This window comes from Podarcis gaigeae (assembly GCF_964106915.1).
Source record: "Podarcis gaigeae genome assembly, chromosome: 14".
Classification (NCBI taxonomy): Eukaryota; Metazoa; Chordata; class Lepidosauria; order Squamata; family Lacertidae; genus Podarcis; species Podarcis gaigeae.
In genome coordinates this window covers 35028695-35052292 of record NC_139690.1, presented here as the reverse complement: position 1 = coordinate 35052292, position 23598 = coordinate 35028695, and the positions used below count along the sequence as shown (strand labels likewise).

Sequence of the window (23598 nt, the reverse complement as noted above, 5' to 3'; positions counted from 1 at the left end):
ATGATGTTTGTGTCCATTCTTTGGAAGGAACCAGGCTTAGGAAAAGCCAGTCAGCTATGGCGGGTCAAGATTGTCTACAGTAGACCATGGGGAGAAGCTATAAGAAAGCTAGGGATGAAGCAACTTTCTAGTCCTCAGGCCGCATGCATTCAGTTGGACTAGTAAAATCCTCTTGTGCATTAGTAACTTTGGTCAGTGACCACATTTCATCCAATCTGCAGCACTGGAAACTGCCTTATACCCAAGTCCGAATATTTGTCCACAGCACAGAATTTTCTAATTTCCAGCAGCAGATCAGGGTCTTAGGCAGGGAGAGAGCTTCTCCACAGATGGCTGCCTGGCCGTTTATTTGGAGATGCTGGGGACTTTCTGGGTGCGAAGCATGTGCTCTGGTGCTGAGTCACAATTTCTGCTTGGGGGGTGCGTCGCAATGTTTTCCTTTCCCCAGTATCCCTGATACTGGTCATGCTGCCCTAAGCAAGCAGGCTGGCCACGTGAGCAACAAGGTCTGCCACATCCATGCAAATGGTATGAAAACAGTGTTAATTATATAAATGCAAAATGTGCAAATGAACTCTTTCCAAAGAGACAATCAGCCCAGAACAAACTGTCCGCCTCTTCTGCAGGGGATTCATCCTTCTTGGATGGCATCGCTACAGCAGCATTGCATCTTCATTAGGACCCTTTTCCTAATGGGCCAATTTGGCCATTTGTCATTTGTATCTGCTTTGGTGCCAAGGCCATCTTCCTTCTCCTCTGGGATAACACTGAACATGCTTTTGTTGTTCAAAACAATCAAGTCGATCTGAGCCATTTATCAAACAGCTTCTCCTGAGCAGAGGCTCCAACCAGCGTAAGCTGGTCCATATGGGCAAATGGGGCACTGCCCCACCAACCTCAGTCTGCCCTCTGCCAGTCCATACAGTGGTGCCCCGCAAGATGAATGCCTCGCAAGACGGAAAACCTGCAAGACGAAAGGGTTTTCCGTTTGCGAGTTGCTTCGCAAGACGAATTTCCCTATGGGCTTGCTTCGCAAGAAGAAAGCCCATAGGGAAATCTCCGGGGACCTCTTTTAAATGCTGGCGGTGGGGAGCAAAGCCTTCCCCCCCCCCTCCGGCCTTCAGAAGAGGTCCAGGAAGGCCGGCGGGGGCCGAAAGGCTTTGCTCCCCACCGCCAGCATTTTAAAAGCGGTCCGGGATAGCAGGGAAGCGCTTCCCGCTATCCCGGACGGCTTTTGAAGGCAGGCGGGGGGGAGCAAAGACTTTTGCCCCCCGCCGGCCTTCAGAAGAGGTCCTGGACCTCTTCTGAAGGCCGGTGGGGGGCAAAAGTCTTTGCTCCCCCCTGCCTGCCTTCCCGGGAGAGCGGAGAAACGCAGCCTGGACCTCTTCTGAAGGCAGTCCTGGACCTCTTCTGAAGGCTGGCGGGGGGCGAAAGTCTTTGCTCCCCCCCGCCTGCCTTCCCGGGGGCTTTAAAATTGCCCCGGGACAGCGGAGAAGTCCACTGTCCGGGGCGATCTTAAAATGCTGGCGGGCGGCAGCAAAGCCTTCGCTGCCGCCCGCCAGCATTTTAAAAAACCCCAGGACAGCGGAGAAGTCCTCTGCTGTCCCGGGTTTTTTTAAAATGCTGGGGGTGGGAAGAAAAGCCCTTGTCCCCCCCCCCCAGCCTTCAGAAGAGGTCGGGGGACAGACTGTCCCCGGACCTGGTCTGAAGGCGGTTTCCATAGGAACGCATTGATTGATTTTCAATGCATTCCTATGGGAAACCGTGCTTCGCAAGACGAAAAACTCGCAAGACGAAAAAACTTGCGGAACGAATTAATTTCGTCTTGCGAGGCACCACTGTACCTGCTCTACCTTCGTAACTTACAACAGGGCCAGCGGGTGGCACTGGGTGTCAGCTTTCCCCTCCGTCCTTATCTTCCATGCTGCCCCTTGTAGGGGCAGGGAGGAGAATGGGGACAAAACTCAGAATGGTTGGCTCTCTCTGTCGTTGCCTCTGGCGCCACCTACTGGTAGTCTTCCTGCCTTCTGCCCTACCAGTCCCAACATGTACCAGCCACCACTAACTCCAAACTTTCAGCAGCTTGGGGAACATCAGGTTGAAGCAAAGCAGAAGAGAGAGAAATAAGGGGAGGTGGATGCTTGTAACTGCAGCCACTGCTGACCAAGAGGGAAGTCTTAGATTTAACACCAACTAAACTTGCTAAAATGTATAGGACAAGAAATAAGGAGTGCTGGAAATGTAAAGAAAAGGAAGGGAACATATATCATATGTGGCGGACTTGTAACAAGGTAAAAGTATATTGGGAAACGATATATAATGAGTTAAAGAAAATGTATAAGTTAGGCTTCCTCAACCTCGATCCTCCAGATGTTTTGAGACTACAATTCCCATCTTCCCTGACCACTGGTCCTGCTAGCTAGGGATCATGGGAGTTGTAGGCCAAAAACATCTGGAGGGCCGAGGTTGAGGAAGCCTTGTATAAGTACTTTGTTCAAAAGCCAGAAGCATTTTTATTGGTTATAGTTGGTGAAGAGATACCAAAGGCCGATCAAAAACTGTTTATGTATGCAACAACTGCAGCAAGAATCCTTTTAGTCCCAAAACGGAAACAACAAGAAATACCAACGAAAGAAGAGTGGCAGATGAAGTTGATGGACTTTGCAGAACTGGCGAAGCTGACTGGAAAAATCCAAAACCCCAACGTGATCAAGCTTTCCAAAAAGACTGGAGTAAATTTATACAATACTTGAAGGACCCTTGTAAGCAACTAACACTAGCAGGGTTATAAGAAGACTTGTAATGATAATTGTTACTGCCCTTTTATATTTATTTAAAAATTGTAATATTTGGAATGAGTGAAACGTAAAATGGAAAATAAATGCTATGATATACAATGCTATGATATACAAATGAATTTTGAAAACCATGAGGTGGGAGGGAGGGACGTTGACAGGCTCATATGAGCAAAAGAAAAAAGTGGATAACGAAGATGTATTTAAATAGTATAAAATAGAAAATTAATAAAAATATTATAAAAAAGGAAAGTCTTAGACACTTCTCTGGTGGTCTTCAGTACCAGGCATAGAATTCTTCCACCCATCACAGAATCATAGTAAGCTGCATTACATACACTAAGCCAGACCACTGGTCCATTTAACTCAGTATTGCCTACACTGACTCGCAGCAGCTCTCCAGGATTTCAGACTGGAGAATGTTCCAGTCCTTCATGGAGGTGCTGAGGACTGAACCTGGGACCTTCTGCATGAAAACCAGATGCTCTACCACTGAGCCACTGTCCTTTCCCAAGTACCATAGGAAGCTGCTCTATACCAAGTCAGACCACTGGGTCTGAGTAGAGGCTTTCCAAGGATCCAGACATAAGTATTTTCCAACCCTTCCTGAACAGATCTAGGATTTTGTATGCAAAATCTCTGCTTTATTACTGAGCTGTGGCTTTTTCCATAACTACTTCTGCCATGTACTCCGGAATGGCACACATTGAGTAAAATCCTTAGAAGTAAACTACATTCCTTGTCTGGAATATAATGAGTTTCTAATCCTTATGAGTGAGTCAAACAAATCCACAACTTGTGAATATATAGATATTAAGATGAAGTTTTCAGAAGGCAGAGATGCTTTGTTTTAAGCCTGCCTTCCCAATGGCTAACAAGAGCTGAATAAAGGAAGTTCTATGAAAACATAAAAACATAAGAGCAGCCCTGTCGGATCAGGCCAATGGCCCATCTAGTCCAGCATCCTGTTCTCACAGTGGCCAAGAAGAAGTCTATAGGAGGACCTGAGAGGAACCATATCATCTCCACTTGCAATTCATAGCAACTGGAAGTCAAGAGGCATAATGGCTCTGAAGGTGGAGCTAGATAGTCTTATACATCCTGAATGTACCTGAACCCCTTTTAAATACATCCAAGTTGATGGCCATCACTGCTTCTTGTGGAAGCAAACTCCATAGATTAACTATGCACTATGTGAATAAGTTATTTTCTCTGCCTTGCAAATCTTCCAACAATCAGCTTCACTGGTTGGTCCCAAGTTCCAGCATTGTGAGAGTATGCCTGATTTGCAAAATTTATTCCTGCTGCAAAGCTCTTTTATTTTTTGCAAGGATGTTAGGGTTTGTTAAGCACTAAACTTGCACGGCTCTGCCTTCTTGAGTCCTTTGCATTTTGCAGCTGCTAGGAAAGGCACTGGCGTCTGTGTAATGATCTACGTACGCAGTTACCAAGGCCTCGTCCCTCCAGGGCAGCCGGGATACATGCATACTAGCCTTCTTTAATATGCCTGGCCAGGGTGCAAATTGACAGGGGTGAAGAAGATGTCTGCTGTGCTTTCTCCTTTTTTGGATAAAGACAGACTACAGATCTTTCAGTTGTATCTAAATAAATCCTACTCAAAGTAAACCTGTTGCAATTAATAGTCCTAAATTAGCAGTAGCATATTAGTATCATGGTTTCCTTCAAAGAATCCTGGGAGATGTTGTTTGTTAAAGGTATTGAGAGCTGTTAGGAGACTCCTGCTCCCCTCATAGAGCTACAACTTCCCAAACAGTTTAACAGTCAGTCTTCAAAGGGAACTCTGATTTTTGTAGCTCTGTATTTTTGGTTGAAGCATAATAGGGGGGGGGGGACGGAGGGGTGAAAGCAGGTTTGCAGAGTTACCGGCTATTTTTACTTGACCTGTTGGTGAGCTTTATGCTCACTCAAATTTTGGTGTGTGTTAAATAGTTGACTTTTTCTTTTTTTAGTGCTCTGTCGTAGAGATATTATACTGTTTATTATGCACTGCTGTTTTATGGCTGCACTTAAGCTGTTTTTATTTGAACAGCACAGATCATCGAACAATAGAAGTGGAGAGTTGGAAGAGATCCCTCTTTACCAAGCTAAACATACCCAACTCCCTTCTCTGCACACGTTGCAGCTTGCCAATATCCTTCTTAAACTGTGGTGCCCAGAACTGGACACAGGACTGCAGGTGGCATCTGACAAAGGCAGAATAGAGCGGTACTATTACTTTCCTTGATCTGGACACTGTTGATGCAGCCTAGAATTGCATTAGCATTTTTTGCTGCTGCATCACACAGCTGACTCATGTTAAGTTTGTGGTCTACTGGGACTCCTAGATCCTTTGCACATGTACTGCTGTCAAGCCAGATGTTCCTACATTTGTGCTCCAGGAAAGACTAGAACCATACATTTGTCCCTACTGATATTCATTTTGTTAGCTGTCCAATCTATTCAGGTCACTTTGAACCCATGAACCCTGATACCTCTCCCAGTTTGGTGTCATCTTGATTTTGATGCACATCCCTTCTATTCCTTCACCCAAGTCATTTTTAAAGACAACCCTGGACCCAGGACAGAATCCTGCAGCACGACATTTGCCACTTTTTCCTGGGATAACAAGGAACCATTGATGTATCTGAGCACAGATGTAAAATGTACTATATAAACAAAGCAACTGCCACTATACATTTCCCATCTGAATAAATGGGTCTTTACCACAAGTGCCCACTTGTTAGGGTTTGCTTTTAATTTGCTTTTTATATTTGTGTTTTAATGGTTTTTAATTTATACTGTTGTTGTTTTGAAGTTTTATTAACTGTAATAATAATAATAATAATAATAATAATAATAATAATGTGGATTATGTTTGTTATGTGTTTGTGCAAGTGTATACACACACACACACACACACACACAAAATCTTTTATAAATACACAAAATCTTTTATAAATACACACACTATGCACAAATGCACACACAAACTCTCTCTCTCTCTCTCTCTCTCTGTGTGTGTGTGTGTGTGTGTTCTACATACACACCCATACAGAGAAATTGCAAATATTAATTATCCAGCCAGAGCAAAGGTGGGTGGCGGGCCCCCAAACCCACCATGTGGGGCAGGGGAGGAAAGCCTTCTGTCTCCACAATATCTGCAGCATACCTTTAGTTTCCACTCCTCCACAGACCTGTGCATGAGGAAGTTTCCATGACGCACGCTACCACGGCAACTAAGGCCTTTCACGTGAGGAGGCAGGAAGCCGCATGATTGACACTCCTCGTGCTGAGCAGGGGAGGCCTCTGTGAAGTGGGCAGCCTGCGTTCCCAGGCCACAGGAAGGGTGTCGTAGGATGCTGCACACACTGGGCTTGTGGCCTCCTCAAAGGCCCATCTATTCAAACTCTGGGCCACAAAATACACAGCCTGGTGTTTCCCAAAAGATTTCCCCTCCTTAAAACTGCATGGGCTTTGGCATTTCCCTTCCCCCAGAAGTTTCACTCTTCCCACAACAAACTGGTTAGGGCTGGCAAGAAGAAAGGCTGCCCAGAAAGTCAGTGGTTGGGGAACCTGTGGCCCTCTTGGACTCCAGCTCCCATCAGCCCCAGGCAGCTAGGCCAACAGTCAGGGATGATGGGAGTTGTGGTCCAACCATGTCCAGAGTCACCCTGCAGTAAGCTTTGTGACCGAGTGAGGATCTAAACACAGGCCTCTCTGGTTCAAAGCCAAAACATTGGCTTCTAGCTTTCATTAGGCATCTAACAGGCCAGCTTGGGCTGCTATTGCAGGTGTTGGGAACCTTTGGCCCTACAGTTGCTGCTGAGGTAAAACTCCTACCACATTGGCCATGCTTGCTAAGCCTGATGGGAGTTGTAGTTCAGCTACATCTGGAGGACCAAAGGTTTCCTGGCCATGACAATTAGATCATTTACTAGTGAACTGCCCATCACCAAGGGCCATTACCCAAGCCTCTGCTATTACCTCAGTGAAGAGTCACATGCGAGAAAGATCGTGCTTTGCCTGCAAAAGAACTCCAACTCCCATGAGCCTCAGATACATATGAGGTGTACCATGTTGTCTACTTTGATGTAGACAGTATTGTGCTAGAAGGATTCTTTGATCTGCCTTGGTTTGAGGCAGCTGCCTTTGTTTCCCCCTGGGACCAGGCTGTGATCATGCATTCATTATCTTCCCTTGTCCCTTGGTAGCACTTGAGCATGACAAAGAGACAAATCTGAAACTGCCTTTTATTATATTATACCTCTTCTAAGTTTCACGAGCCTTATTGCCTTTGCCCTCACTTCAACCCGGTGAGGTAGGCTGCTTGTTGTTTTTTTCAGACAGCAATTTGACATTTTAAGAGTTTTGCCCAAGGTGGAACAAGGAGTCCAGGGTAAATATGGGGCTTAAACCAGATTCCCTAAAATCTTGTGCAAGCCAGTGTGGTGTTGTGGTTAGAATATTTCAGAATACAGCAGGAGAACCAGGTTCAAATCCACACCAGAGCCACTTGCCAAATCTCAGCCTAAGTCTACCTCACACAGGGATGTTAGGAGGATAAAATGGGGAAGTATGAGAAAATCATGCATACTGTCCCAAGGTCTTTAAAGGAAAGGTGGGGTGATAAGTAAAGAAATATATTGTTATTCACTGGATCCACACTACAGTCTCCTGAGATCAGGCACTGCTGGGATGTCCCCAAACAGCTCCCTCTTTCCATCACCACAACATTCAGTTCTGTTTTGGAGACATCATAGCAGTTCCAGTTGCTAAGCTCACAGGAGCTGCTTTATATCAAGTTATTTATTCCTAGGAATTAATAGACCACCATTTGTCATGTAGTCCCAGGGCAGATTACACACAGTACAACACAATTAAACCATCTTAATGTCTTCCATCCACAAAAAATGGATGACTACAGCAGCAAACTCCAGACAGCATAGTCAAGGGCAAGGATGCTGGGAGTTGTAGTCCAATGACATCAAGAAGGCCAAATATTCCCCACCCTTCATTTACAGTGACAGGGCCAGAAGCACCTCAGGAGAGCATTCCACAATCTGGAGGCCACCACAGAAAAGGCCCTGTCATGCACTGCTACCCCACAAACTTCACAGGGCCTCCCTTGCAGATCTCAAGTCATGGGCTGGTCCATATGGGAGGTGGCACTCTTTCAGATATCTGGGGCCTAAGCCATAGGGCTTTGTCTGTCAAGGGAAGCACCTTGAATCGGGCTTGGAGGCACACTGGGAGTAGTCTATCCAAGTCAGGGCCAAGGAACCTGTGGTCCTCCCAATTAACTCCCTTCAGCCCCAGCCAGCACAGTAAACAAATAATGAAGGATGAGGGGTTCAGAAACATTTGAATTTACCCATCCCTATCTAAGCCTGGTTTATCAGTACTAAGAACTTAGGATTTTCACAGGTCAAGATCCAAGGAATTGCATGCCTAGTTCTGTATGCCAGAAGAGGGTTCTGATTTGTGATTCTCAAAAACCAGTTGCAGAGACCAAACCTGCCCTCTCTCTTGGAAAGTAACTGGTTTATAACCAAAGCTGTGTACATTTATGTGGTGATGTCAAAAGTGCTAGTGGGCACTGAGTTCAGTTTCATTAGTTTTCTTGTTTTTTGAAAAAGGAAAAGAAAGAAAAGAAAAAGAAAGGCTGTGAAAGACCCCTGCCTGAAGCCCCTGAGAGTGGCTGCCAGTCAGTGCTGGTAATACTATGCTAGATGGTCTGACTCAGAACAAGGCAGTTTCTTTGTTCCTCGGAGCTGCTTGGAAGTTGTGTCAGAAGTGCCCACGGAGTGACTGAAGAAGATTGCTTATTTAAGCTGCATCTGTCAAAGGGAGCGAATGTGTCACTCCGCATTGACCAAATTGGCTTCTCCAAGAAGCTCATCCAGATTGAGATCCGACCCCTCCACCTCCTCAGAGCGGCAACTTAAATCTAGTTAGCCCAAAAAGATTGTCAGCGTAACCATGGTGCTGGGGCCTTTACCACCACACAGCCCCTGGCCATCTTGAGAAGGAGCGAGTTCTCCTCCTGACTCATCCTGAATGGAAGGCCCATTTTTAGAGAGTTAAAACATTGTAGAAATAGCACCTGTCAAATGAAACTGTGCTCTGAAATTAAATAATCCAGTATACTGTGCTGGGTGTTTGTGTGTTATAACACTCTTCCCCAACATGGCGCTCTCTAGATGTTTTGGACTACAACTCCCACCAGACCCAGCCAGCAGGAGATGATGGGATTTGTAGTCCAAAAACATCTGGAGATGTTTACCAATCTGGGAAAAGCAGAGTCAAGAGTGCCAGGCTGGCGTGCTAAACTAGAATTGGGGAGACGCTGGTTCAAATTAATATTGGTAGTGGTGGTAGCAGCAGCAGCAACAACACATCATTAAGTTATAGAATTTGCTCTAAAAAGAGGCAGTGGTGGCCACCAGGTTGGATGGCTTTAAAAGAGGATTAGACAAATTCACGGAGGAGGGTGAGGCTGAACTCCTACTAACCACAATGGCTATGTTCTACCTCCACTGTGAAAAGCAGCAACGCTTCAGACTACCAATTGCTGGAAATGGAAGGAGGGCAGAGCAGATGTTGTGCTCAGGCCCTGCTTGTGGGGTCCCCATTGGGGCATCAGGCTGGTCACTGTAAGGCTAGGATGCTGAACTAGATGGGCCACTGGCTTGGTCCAGTTCTTACGTTCGCATAGTAGTATTTGTAAGACATAAAATTAATTCTCTGAACGTCTTGCAAAAATAAAACCTAACAACGACACAGTATAAAATTCCCACTCGGCCGTGAAGCTCAGGGGGCCAGCCATTTCCAGTTTCACCTACCTCTGAGGGTTGTTGTGAGGAAGAAAAGGTGGGGAGGACTTTGTGCATTGGCCTGAGCTTACTGAAGGAAGGGTGCACTATAGAAATGTAATGAATAAATGAACTTGGCATGCGCAAGACATCCTTTGCTCTTACAGCCCTCGAGCAGTGAATCTACATGCCTGTGCTAGTCCACCTCAGGAGGAAAGCCTGAGGTTATAAGGAGCTGCTGGGAATTGTAGTCCAAAACAGCTGGAGGGCCCCAGTTTGGGGGAAGGCTGTTACCCCTTCAAGCCTGCAGGCTGTGCGATTCTGGACATGCCAGTTCTGCTTGAGGTGAGAGCAGCCAGTGAACGGTGGGAGTTCTCAGCAGCAGGAAAACCTCTGAAGGCAGCTGAAGGCAGCAGGTCCAGCATCCCCAGAACAGGACAATTAACGCCACCCCAGGGAATTTCTCACACCTTCCCCAGAGTGTCAGCATCACACCCATGTGACTTCTTCCTCTGTTTACATAGAAAGCCAAGAACTGGTAGTACAAAGAGCTTGTATTGTCCAGGAAAGGTGGTGTGGACTGAGATGCTCCTTCCAAGTCTAGCTGGATCCAAGAGCCAATTCAAAAACTCAAGGAGCTGTTTCCCCTCCTCTCCAATAAAAAGGGTGCTGCGTGCAGAAAGTTCAAGCTAGGCTGGGATGGGGTGTGTGTGTGGAAACACTCTCACAAAACCACTTTGCTTTTTACAAGCAAGGGGACACTGGCGTGGGGATGCTTTGGAACAAACAGCCGCCTACATGGGGCTAGTGCAAAAGGTGGCTGCTAGATTGGTAAGTAGGGCAACCCAATGGGATTGCAGGCCACCGGTCCTGAAATTGCTGCACTGGCTGCCAAGCTAAATTCAAGGTGTTAGTACCAGCATAGGAAGTCCTAAATCGCTTAGGACCCATGTCCCAAAAAGTGTGCCTTCTTTGATACCAACCATCTCAGACTCTACGAATGACAGGTGAGGCCTTGGTGGTGGTGCAGTCACTGGGGGGGAGGCAGTGGCTGCCCAGTCGGTGCTGACCCATGATAGGGCCTTTTCAGTGGTGGTTCCCCACATGCCAAATACCCTCCCTGGTGCAGTGCACCTGTTTCCATTGCCATCGGCTTCCAGGAGGAAGTTAAAAGCCCTCCTGTTTCTGCAAGCATTTGAGAGCTGAAGGATAGTGTTTTAATTATGTTTAGAATGTTTTAAACTGCTTTTTGAATGCTCTTTAAAAGCAACCACATTATTATTGATATGTTTGTTGCTCTGGCTCCTTAGGGAGGAAAGGTGGGATATAAACAGGAAAAGGATTAAACAATACGGTACAGTGGTACCTCAGGTTACATATGCTTCAGGTTACATACACTTCAGGTTACAGACTCCGCTAACCCAGAAATAGTGCTTCAGGTTAAGAACTTTGCTTCAGAATGAGAACAGAAATCGGGCTCCAGCGGCGCGGCAGTAGCAGGAGGCCCCATTAGCTAAAGTGGTGTTTCAGGTTAAGAACAGTTTCAGGTTAAGTACGGACCTCCGGAACGAATTAAGTACTTAACCTGGGGTACCACTGTACATCTGGAGGACCACAGGTTCCCCCATCCTGTAAGGTGCAGCGGTTAGAGCATTGGGCTTGAAACTGGGAAACCAGGCCTCAAATCCCCACTCTGCCATGAAGCTCACTGGGCTAGTCACTACCTCTCAGCCTAACCTACCTCACAAGGTCGTTGTGAGGATAGGATTGGGGAGTGTGTGCCGCCTCGAGCTTTTTAGAGGAAAGATGGAATATACCGTATTTTTCACTCTATAAGACGCACCAGACCACAAGACGCACCTAGTTTTTGGAGGAGGAAAACAAGAAAAATTATTCTGAATCTCAGAAGCTAGAACAGCAAGAAGGATCGCTGCGCAGCGAAAGCAGCAATCCCTCTTGCTGTTCTGGCTTCTGGGATAGCTGCGCAGCTTGCATTCGCTCCATAAGACGCACACACATTTCCCCTTACTTTTTAAGAGGGAAAAAGTGAGTATTATAGAGCAAAAAATACGGTAAACGTAATAACAGCAAGATGCATGGCGATTTGCTATGGCTCAGTTGGTTAGATCGTAGTGCTGATAACGCCGAGGTTGCAGGTTTGATCCCTGTATAGGACAGCTGCATATCCTTGCATTTCAAGGGGCTGGTTTAGATGATCCTCAGAGTCCCTTCCAACTTTACAATTCTACGATTCTATGTACTTCCAGGATGTCCAGCTCCTCACCCAGAGAGTGTATTGACCAGAGACAGGGCACTGTGGCCCTCCAGATGTTGTTCAACTCCAGTCCTCCATGACTACCGGCTGGCGTTTAAGGGAGCTGAAGTCCAAGAACATATGGAAGGCCACCGGTTCCCCATCCCTGGTTCTCCACTTTTAAATGCTCTGAGGCGCCCCTCACTGCAAGGAGATCTCGCCCCTCATGCGTGGATGGAGCTCCTAAGCAGGACCACTTCCTGTGCTCTCTAGCTTGCCCTGCTCCCTGGTGTTCATGCAGACCCTGTGTCAGGGACAGGGTGGCAGGCGCAGCTTCACACACACGCATCAACACATGCGCAAATGAATCTGAACAGGCCTCATGGGAAACAACAAAAGAGTACTGAACTCCAGTCATTGCAAAGCAAGTAGATATTCAACACGCTCGTCCCAGGGCTTAGATTCAAACCACCTGAGGATACGTATAGGATATGCATAGATGCCCCACGGCTGTCAACACAGGGCCAGTGGGTGCACATGTGCCCATGGAGGCCTTTCTGGTGCCCAAAGGGTACATCTCATTCTACAAGCCTAAGTGTGTGTGTGAGAGAGAGAGTGAGTGAGTGAGAGAGAGAGAGAACGGAATATTAACTTTTGCAGCTACACTCTTCAGAAAGACCACCCCCTCCTCCAATGATGCTTAGGGGAAGGAGAAGTTGTAGAAATTGTTAACAAGTTAACTGTTGAGGGGAGAGAGCGAGTACATGCAATTCTGGCGAGAGTGTGTGGTTGTGGTGTGTGTGTGTGTGTGTTGCCCACAACCAATGTACCTGTTTTTGCAAATGTGCCCCGGGGTCCCGACCCCCCTGCCCAAAGTCAAACCTCTGCTCCAGCCCCCGCCTTGTTCTTTGCTATAATATATTTCTCCCGGGGAGTCTGGTAGGAAGAGATCTCTCCAGCCTTTTTCTTCTCCAATTATATTGTTACCTGTCCACACACACACACATACACTGCTCATCTCTGATCTTTCCTCAGTAAAACGCATCCTCTCTCCACCACTCTGCCAGGAGCTCTCTGGAAGTAAAAGGGAAATGGGCTGCATTTGAGCCTGCTCTACACAGCAGGGGGTGAGTACCCCATTCTCCCCCCTCCCAAAAAAAGAGGAGTCCCAAGGCTCAGAGGCCACTTTGCTAAATGGCAGCAAACACCCAACTGCAACCAGCCTGTCCTTCCCTGTGCTATTGCAGGCTGATCACTGCATCTGCCTGACGCTTACCTCTTCGGTGGTGAGGGGCATGCAGATCCGATACTCTTTCACCAGCATGCTGCCTGCCGTCTCTCTGGGCGCTGGGCTGGGTGGACCCTCGTGGCACGGCACACTCCAGTGGAAACAGGGGCTCTTCACCAGCCAAGTGGCCCCTGAGGATCCCTTGGGCAAGGATGCATCCTGCAGCCGAGAAGAGATGTGTTAGAGTGGAGTAAAGCACCGCCTCTGGGAATTTGCTTGGCTGGGCAGTCTTGAGAAGCAATCGGCTCCCTCCTTCACTCAGATCCAAAGCTCTACTTCTTTATATCTCTCCCCCCTTTGCTACAGGCACAGCTCTGCCTGTGACTTCATAATCGGTTGTCATGGTAGCTGTTATGAGGTCACTAGTCTCCTCAGCCAAAAGAGCTGTAGAAGCCAGGCCATGGGAAGTAAGGAGGAGGCAGGAGGTGGAGAGGTTAGGTCACATCAGTGCTCCTTCGCTGCTGGAACCATCCCACTACCCAACCACCCCAAATCTTCTCACGTTATTTTAGGATATGTAGTGTTTAAAAAACCTCACCCAGTCAGCAAGCTTACTCAAAAGGTCAGGCGTAACGGGTATGTAGGGGAGAAAAACAGCAAGACTCCAATGTATATTAGTACTAGCTGTAACCGCGGCCCACTCTGTCATGCCCAGGGTTATAATTCATGCCCCACATTCTCTTTTTAATGCCAGGGTTCAGGCTGCTCCTGGGAGGCGGGAAGTAAGAAGGATAACCCTCTGATCATGTGCAGAGTGCCTTTATCCCCTCAAAAAATGATTACAATGCAGATCTTGCAGCTTCCAGGCAGCACACAAGTCTTGGCCACCTGTTTAGACAACAAATTAGCTACCTCTTTGGGGAAGAAGTCTCCTCGTGGGGGGCATAGCTGGCTGCCATCTGGCACCATAGTCCCAGCCACTTTTCACCGCAAGCTCTGCCCCAATGCAATGTACTAGAGTCCCTGACTAGTATTATTCCAAAGATGCTCAGTGGGGCACTGTGATGAGAGGATGCTGGACTTACAAAAGCCTCCACCCCCACATAAGTACCACAATATATGTGACACAGGTGATCCACCATAGGATTTCCAAGGATTTTAATTTTCCCTTTAGAAATCCAAGCATGATGCAGGTGCCTACATTCTCCCCTCTGCAAGCCAGTGAGGCTATCTGCCATGTCCCCTGCCTTGGGGTCCCAATGTGGTCCTGAGGAGCTCTGATTCAGATGATACACTCAAGGAGTCCTCGTTCCCTTAGAGAAGGCTGCCACGGCCTGAGGAGCTGGCTCTTCCATCACCCTCTGAAAGTGATTCCTCTGCAGGCCCATGTGCCCCACAGCCACACAGAAACCATGTGACGAGAGAAAAGGCTACTGGCCCTTTTACATATTGCAGAGCAGCCCTTGCAGAGGAAGGAGTTGCTGTGAGATGACTTGATCTGTCAGCCTTTCCAAGGCTTCAGGTGACTCTCAAGTCATTGCTAAGACAACATCTTCTCAAGCTCAGCTAGCAGGGCCCACTGGGAACTATCCAGGGTCCTGATATCTCCTTGCCACACCACCGAAAGAAGTTCTAGTGTTCAATGGTTTTTCCCAAACAGGGCACTAACAGCACCTGGGGCAGCCAGAAGAGGCATGGAAAGAGATGATTAGGCAAAAATTGCTGCTCTGATCAAGTTTAAAGCATATAGAATCATAGTTTTGGGAGATTCCCCGAGGATCATCTAGTCCAACCCCCTGCAATTCAGAAATATGCAGTTCTCCCATAGGGGGATCGAACCTGCAACCTTGGCATTATCAGCACCATGCTCTGACCAACTGAGCTACCCTGACTGATCATGGACACAAGTTGCTTTAGAGCAGGGATGGAGGCAACCCTTGGATCTCCAGATGCTGCTGGACTACAGCTCCTATCCTCCCTGCCTGTTGGTCATGATGCCTGATGGGAGATGGAGGCCTCCAACATCTGGAGAGCCACAGGCTTTCCATCCCTGATTCAAAATAAAACAATAAGGGGATCTGATTCTGGGCCTGAAGATGTCGTCGGCACCACCTACCCCCTGAGCCACCTCCAGGCTGGGAAAATTTGAACCATGGTCCTGCCAGGTCTCATCCGGCACACTCTCCCAGCCTTGAGGAACCTGGTGCTCTTCAGATGTTTTGGACAATTCTCATCAGCTCCTGCTGAGCTGGGGATAACAGGAGCTCTAGTTCAAAACAGCTGGAAGGCCCCCGATTGACAAGGCCTGTGCTAACCTATACTGTCCTTCAACCACATGGAGACTACAAATACAATACTCTCGTCCTATCACATTTCAGGTGCCAGCCATCAAGCAATCCACTGTAGAAAAAGCTTTCTGACAGAGTTGTTCGACAGGGGAAAGGTCTCCTTGGGGAGGTTGTGGCCTCTCCTTCCTTGGAGGTTTTTAGGCAGAGGTTGGATGGCCATCTGTCAGGGGTGTTTTAGCTGAGATTCCTGCATTGCAGGGGGTTGAACTAGATGACCTCCTTTCTGACTCTACAATTCTATGATTCTAGGTGCCAGCATGTCAAACCAGCCCTGTTAGGTAGGATTCCTTCTTCAGGAAGTCAACATAGGATATCCATAAAATTTGCAAGTAAATCACAAGGGCGGGGGAAAGGAAGGGCTTCTCCAGGCAGCAGAGTTAAGCTGTCAAATTCACTCCCACATGAGGCAGTGATGGTCGCCAACTTGGAAGACTTTAAAAGAGACCTAGACAAATTTGTGGAGGAAGCTATCAATGGCTAGTAACCCTGACGGCTGAATGTTCTCCTTCCACTGTAGGGGGCAGCATGCCTCTGAATAGCACTTGCTGGAAATCCTGGGTGTGTACTGTTGCCCTTTGGTCCCGTTTGCAGACTTCACCCATTGGGGCATCTGGTTGGTGCTTGTGAGAACTGGACTAGATGGGCCTTTGGCTTGACCCAGCAGGTCTTTTCTTGGGCTTGGCTTACATTTGTCACCGATCCTGGCTGCGAGCCTTCCAAGCACAGCACGGCGCTTCGCGTTAAGGGCGTGCAAAGTGCTTGGCTTTATTTCAGAAACCAGCTTCTCCAGCTGTCCTCTCAAATCCCTCTCACAACAACCCTGAAAGGTAGGACCAGTCGTGGAAGCAAGGACTTGCCTAAGGCTATGCGTCACAGCTCAATCCTGAATGCTTCTGAAATGCTAATGTTCTGCTGGGTGAATTGCACTTCTCCTGAACAACGCATGCCCTGAATAGAAAGGCTCCCTTAAGCAAGCCTACCCACAATGGAAGTCTATTTCCCAGTGGGAAGATGTGGCTGTTTTGAGATCCTTGCACCCTTCTGTTATTCAGCAGCATCCCTTGCAGATGGGATCTGCTGCAAGCTCGTTGCATTGCTGGCTATGGGGCCTCATTTGAGAGCCACTGTGTGTATTTGCCTTGTATGCAAATAATAAAAAGCTCGCGGAGATGTCTCTCTCTCTCTCCCGCCTCTTCAGAGAATCCAAGCGCTAATGAACAGACACCACACTTGGTCTTCGCCCAAAGGGCAACTTATTTATAACGTGGCTGCTAATCCGCTGTCAATATGCTTCTGATGATAATACATCTATTCTTAATGGTTAACAACCAGCTGCCCAAGTTAAGATGAAGACAAACAGGAATTTTGCTTAGTGGCGGAGGGAAAGAGGAGCTCACCCAGTTCTGGAATACATCACCTAATTTTTATGGTGGGGGGAGGTTTGAAAATATGGAGCATGGATATGCAATTCATCATCATCATCATCAATATCATCATTGTATCCCGCCCATCTGACTGGGTTGTCCCAGCCACTAGCTATAGACAGTCTGGAAAGGATTTAAAAGGTTCTCAGAGGATGGATCTATTAATCCAGAGGTGGGGAAACTCAGGCCTGAGGGGGAAATGTGCCCCCCTGGCCCCCAGAACCATCCCCAAGCCACACCCCTCACTGGCTCTGCTTTGCACCCATCTTGAGTGTTTTTGCCTGGCTAGAATTTGTCCTCACACAGATTATGCTTCTTCCCTGCCTGGATGGATAGAGTGTCCATGTTCAGAAGCTGTGAATGCTGATGATGGATGTGGGGCAGACAGCAGGAGGGAGCTGTTGGTCCGTGTTATCTGGAGGACCGCTCCAGGGAATATGATGTTAGGCATAGGATACCAAGCGCTGCTTTTGTGCAACATACTTTGCACTTGAGAAAATCAGTCCCCAGGTATAAAATGCATTTAGATAATGGGCCAGTTCTAAAATGTGATGGTGTGTATAAATCAGAGCTCTCGTTCATTGGCTGAGAGACAGCCCAATGAAAACCCTCCAGTCTGAATCTCATCTTGAGGCAACCCTGACTTTCTCAGCCTCAGCTTTTCCATCTGCAGTGTGGACATAACAACACCGACCTACTCTATGGTGCGGTTGTAGGTTATGCAGCAAGAAAGCAAGGAAGCACTTAGAAAGCAACATGTGAGCATGTGTGGGTGGGGGCCCCAATCCTTTTTTTGGCCTTTTGTAGAGTATCTTGTGGTTGGCAGGGGAAGAGGGAGCAGAAGCTGCAGCCAAGAGGGAAAAAATGCACCATGGCCCAGCAGATGTCAGTCTGGGACAGATTCACTCATGCTGGAGTTGCCCTCTAGTCCAGCATCCTGCCTCGTAGTCATAGACCTGGAGCCTCCTCCTCCTCCATTAATATGCCTAACTTTGAAAGCCATCTCAGCTGCCAGCCATCACTGCATCTTGTGGCAGTGAGTTCCATGTCTGAACATACAAATAGCAGAGAGCCCCGGTTCAGGGTTCGGCTCAATGCCAGCCTGAAGATCTGTCGAAACTAGCATCCTGCTTCCCACAGGCAGAGGGTCTTCTCGGGGGTGGCGCCTGCCCTGTGGGATGCCCTCCCACCAGATGTCAAGGAAATAAACAACTATCTGACTTTTAGAAGACATCTAGGGAAGTTTTTAATGTTTGATATTTTGTTGTGTTTTTAATAGCCTGTTGGAAGCTGCCCAGAGTGGCTGGGGAGGCCCGGCTAGATGGGGAGGGTATAAGTAATAAATTATTATTATTATTATTATTATTATTGTTATTGTTATTGTTATTGTTATTATTACTATTTTTTAATTTTTTTATTTTTACAATATCTCCCCAGGGAGCCTCCAAAGAGATTCTGATAGCTAAACCTAAGGGCACAGGAGCCAACTTCTATTTGAGGGAGCTGTCCCCCAACTTGATGGGCATTGCTATTCAAATGGTGCGCATGCACTGCATCATGTGATTGATTACCTGCTTCCCTGCTCCTCTCCACAATATTTTATTCAAATTGGCACACCTGCCTAAGAGCCTTGGGGTCAAACTATGTGTTACATGAATTGTGTGGCTAGCAGCAACATCAGCATTTTTTTTTTTAATTAAAAATCCCAGGTGGTGGTTTTCCAGGATCACAGCAAAAATCATCCCACTGCAGTGAACCTTTGAATGAAACCTCCCAGAAGTCCCAAATTCAAACACAGAGTGGAGGAATCTGCAGATTCAGAGCCGTTCCCTTAAGTAGCCAGATGGCTCTCTTTATGCTGCTCTTGTTTTCAATAAAAGAACGGTCCCTTACAACACACACACACACACACACAGAGGATAATCTCATTTCTAGTTCTTGAATTTCTAAAACAGGAGTTGCCAAGCTACAAATCTGTGACCTCAAAAATCCTCGTCCCCGAATTCCAGATCTGATTGGACTGTTTATGTTTACTGTGGGGCTGTAGCTACAAGTTGCAGGCAAATATAGCAGGAGCAGAGAGAGAAAGATCTGTGTGGTGGTTTTTTTGTTTTTTAAACAAGAAAAGCTCTTCAAGAGGGAGGAGAGCAGTTAACCCTTTCCCTGCTGCCCATTTTTGCAATCCAGATGCACAGCGACTTCCCCTCTGCTGAGGCTCAAAATTAAGCCCTTGATTTGGAAGGGGCTGCTAGAGGAGATGGAGAGAGGGGTATAGGATGGAGAGATCACAATGAGGGAGAGACAGTGAAGCCTCCTATCACCACCAGGAACAACTTTTCTTAACCACACACACACACACACACCCCACTGCAGAAATGGTCTGGCTAGGTCCTTAGCTGGAATGCTGTACAAAGGCACTAGGGCTTCATATGCCCCACAGCAAAATCTGACCATGCAACAGGTTGTCAAGTGAAGCCGGATGGCAAATGAACCTCTTTCAAACCTTCAAACTCTCCCAATTCCACACACAAGAGTCTCATCCTGTAGGAAAAGGGCGTCAACCCAGGAAAAACGTGCTCAGTTGCAGGCTCAGCCCTTAACATGTTAGCAGCAACTGTTCCTGTGCATCTTCACTCGACATTTAAGCCCCGTGGAGTTCAAAGTGGGGTTCACCTTAAAGCAAATACAAGTTGTGGGGCGGAGGTGCCTTGGTGCATGCGCAAAGAGCGTTTCGTACCCCGAGCCCAGCAGCTGGCCCCTTCAAATAGAGGGGGGGTTTTGGTGGTCGTGGGAACCTTCCAGATTGCGGGCGAAGAGAAATTGCAGCCCATCTCTTTTCGCGAAGGAAGGACTCAGCCTCGATACTGCGGCTTCTCCCCTCCTTCCCTCCCTCCCTCCCTGCTCCGGACCAGTTCTCACCTGCCCGACGGCTGCCAGCAAACAATGGCTAACTGGGGCGTGGAAGGCAGGAAAGAGAGGGAGCCGGAGGTGGCGCCGCCGCCGCCACGCCCGGCTCGCCTCGGTGTTTCCACGGGCCCCGCAGGCAGGCAGCCTGGGCGCGCCTCACCTCTCGCAGGGGGTCGGTTGGCCACGCGGGGAACACCCGGAGGATGGAAAGACTCTCACCGAGAGGAGGCGGAGGGGCGCCCGGCAAAGACCCCGCGCGGCCACGTGCATCGCCACCTACCCCGGGGTTGCCCAGACGGGGCGGAGTTTGATGGGGAAGGGCCGGGCAGCCCTCCTCGTTTCTCCTCCGCGGGAGATTTTCCTCCTCGGCTCGGATCCTGGCCGATCTCCCCCAGCCACAGCCCCTCCTCGCTTTCCTCCCGCGCTCGCCTCGCCGGTGCGCGCCCTCTAGGCTTCCTCCCAAGAGCGCTTCTGGGAAGGCAGCCTTTCCAAGAATCGCTCTTCCTCGTCTCGCCCTCCCTCCTCCCGTCCCCTCGGCAATCCCGGCTCTTTTTCTTGGTCGCTCATCGCGCTTTTTCACCAGCCCGGGATCCCCCAGCCCCACATCCAGCCAACCTTTCCCCACCTTCCCCCCCCCCACCCCGTGCGCATCCGTGCCCTCTCCAAATTCTCGCCTCTTCGCTTGCGCAATCCGTCCCCACTCCGTCTAGGGGACCCGCTTTCCGTTGCCTCCCTGGAACGCAGCCCCGCCACCACCAATGAAAAGGAACCATGTCCCGGGATCAAATCCCTTCCTGGGGTTTCCTGAATCGTCCCAGTGCCCAATCTTCCACACCCACCCATTCCCCGCTCACCCGGACGCGGGTCGCCCAGCTGAGCCGGCTTCTTCACGACCAACCAGTTCCCCTTCCTCCCCGGCGATCCTCCCTCGCAGCCGCCGCACGTGCCTGTGGCTCCGGGCCCAGAGAGCTGCCCGCTGCCGTAGGAAGAACGGGGAGAGAGGAGAGCGATGCGCTCCTGCACCTTCGAGAGCGCCGCTTTTGCACAGCCCTTTTCGGAAGCTGGCCGCCGTCCAGCCCAGTCCTCTTGGGTAGCCGCCTCCTCCGACGACCCCTAGGGGAGAGAATCCGGCGTCGCACCTCACTCTCCTGAGCCGCCCCCTTCCTGGAGCGGGTGGGCGGCTGCGAAGAGCCTGGAGCGTCGGAGGAGGAGAAGGAAATACTTCGGCTTTGTGGCCGAGGGGGTGAGAAAAAGTAAAGCGAGGGGGATCTCACGGCAGCCAGGAGGGACTCACTGACTTCCTTCTGGGATGGGGTTTGCCAGCCTCGCGGTCACTATAGTTGCATCGCGGGAAGAAATCCAAACGGTGGCGTTTTGGTGCTCCGTCGGTGCAGCTTTGCGCAATACCACCTTGGGAAGGGAAGCTGCGTTATAAGAGCCTAAGAAGAGCCCCACAGGATCAGGGCCAAGCCGATCCCCATGGGAAGCCCACAAAGAGGAACTGAGTTCAGTCAGCAGCTGGTATTCCGATATACTGCCTCCCAGAATGAAGCTAGGACATTTAGCCTTCATGGCTAGTAGCCACTGGTTTTCAATGAATCTGTCACAAGGCATCCAAGTTGGTGGCCATCGCTTCCTCTATGGGAAGGTAGTGAAATCCACAGTAGACCTAAGCTCTTTGGCTGAGGTTAGCAAAAGAACAGAGTAAGAGCCCGGTTGCTAAATCAGGCCAGCGGTGGCCCACCTCATCCAGCATCCTGTTGCCACAGTGCCAGCCAGATGCCACAATGGGGAGCCCCTAAGCAGGACCTGAGGGCAACAGCCCTCTCCCCATTTCTGAGTACAAGCAACTGTCATTCAGAAGCAGCCAGCCTCTGTCAGTAAAGGTGGAACTCCATCAAAATTTGGAGCTAGACATCTTGGGGTGCATCCCTTGTACGTACCCCCAATATATATTTAATAGGTATAGTTGTTTAAAATTGGAAGTATTCATTTTTCCCCGTTTTGTTTTAAGAAGTAGAAGTAAAGCCCTCAGTTTAAGAGCAGTGAAAATACTCAGCGTTTTAGACTTGTGGGCTGCCAGTTTTTGTTTTTTGCAAGAACCGTGCTTCTTGACAGTTAAATGCTACACAGAAATTCAAGAGCCAAAAGCCCCTTTTTAATGGATTCATAGAATTGTAGCGTTGGAAAGGTCCCCAAGGGTCATCTAGTCCAACCCCCCACAATGCAGGATTCTTCTACCCAGCACGGAGCTTGAATCCGTAACCCTGAGATTAAGAGTCTCATGCTCTACCAACTGAGCTATCCCATGGAGTCTTGTGTGAAAACCTCATAGGCCAAATTTAACTCAAAGGCACAGGAACCCTTGCAAGTTGGCATCCTTGCTTATCCCCCACTTTGCTGGCTTTTTAAACCTCTTCTGTTCCTGTGCATACATTTACATGCAATCCCGTAGTGAGAAATTTCTTTGGCAGATTTCTGCAGACCAGACTGTTGTTGTTGTTGCTGCTGCTAAAAGCAGAAGAGCAGGCCATTTCATTTTCTGGTCAGATGGCAACAATGGGGCATTGCATGGCAGCCTTCCTCAGCCTCATGCTTTCCACGGCTGGTGGGACTTGCAGTCCAAAATAGGGCACCAAATTGTGGAAAGAAGGCTCTCTACTCTGGTTTTGACACTTGAGGTGTATATTTTTGGGACCCACCTTCTTTCTGTGATTGTAAGGACCTGGCACACACGGTTCCTCATCTGCCTTTCCCCCTTGACAGCTTGCAAAACACAGCACCCTGAGAGAGCTTTTGTGGAAGAACACTGCCAGTACAAATCTGTTTACAAGGACAGCAGTGCTGCTTAGTGAAATTCTGACACCTTGGGCACAGGGAGGGGGCAGCCACCAGGATTGGCAGAGAGGCAAAGACAGGAGAGAAGGCTGGCGTGCCTGGCAAGTGTGAAGGATTTAATTTGGAGGCGTGAGTGGCTGCATCTGGAACTTATCAGGAGGAAGAAAAAAGAGAAGAGGCCCTGGGAAATGTACTGGAAAAGGGGCTATTAGCTATGAGGGCTATGCTCTTGCCTCCACAGCTGGAGGCAGCAACCTTTCTGAATATCAGTTGCAGAAAACCACAGGAAGGGTGAGTGTTGCTCTTGCGCTCAAATCCTGCCTGCTGGTTTCCCACAGGCATCTGGCTGGCCACTGTGAGAATAGGATGCTGGACTAGGTGGGTCACTGGCCTGATCCAGCAAGCTCTTCTTATCTTGTGAAGCGCTCTGAGATCTTCAGATGAAGGGCAGTATATACCGTACTTTTCCGTGTATAAGACAAGCCCCCCTCAAAATCATGCAAAAAAGTGGAGATCGTCTTATACATGGGTAGTGCATAGGGTGGATGTTTGAATGGTTTCCGCCGCGGCTGTTGTGCGTGTTATTGGTTGCTGCGTCAATGGATGCGGTTGATTGGCTGACGCTGCAGCAATTGGGTGGGTGATTGGCAAGTTCTGTTTGTGAGGGGACAGACGGGAGATGGATTTTGTGATGCGTTTGTTGCATTCCCCCCTAAAAAGTGCTCAACAACCCTTGGTGATTCCCCCCCCCCCCAAAAAAAAACCTCATTAACTCTGGGCAATTCTCTGCAAAAAAAAAAAAAAAAGCTCAACAACCTTTTGCCATCTCCTCCCATTTCCTGAAAATTCAGTCCCCCAAAATAGGGGGCATCTTATACATGGGGGCGTCTTATAGACAGAAAAGTATGGTAATTCTTCTTCTTCTTCTTCTTCATCTGATGGAATAAAAGAATTTTAAAAAGCATTGCTTATCAGATCCCAATAAATCAGTT

General features: G+C 48.6%; 1 protein-coding gene across 1 annotated transcript in view; it reads right to left on the bottom strand.

The window, feature by feature from the left end:
- The window catches only part of LOC310831030 (cytoplasmic phosphatidylinositol transfer protein 1-like), a 48101-nt gene extending 27946 nt beyond the window's left edge, over nt 1-20155 (bottom strand). Inside the window, exons 1-2 of the mRNA XM_083711062.1 lie at nt 19988-20155; nt 13138-13308 (exon numbers count right to left, since the gene is read on the bottom strand). Coding sequence (XP_083567188.1) covers nt 13138-13308; nt 19988-20038 — 222 coding nt within the window. The 5' untranslated portion in view covers nt 20039-20155. The remainder of the gene's footprint in view (nt 1-13137; nt 13309-19987) is intronic.
- Between the last annotated feature and the right edge of the window lie 3443 nt (nt 20156-23598).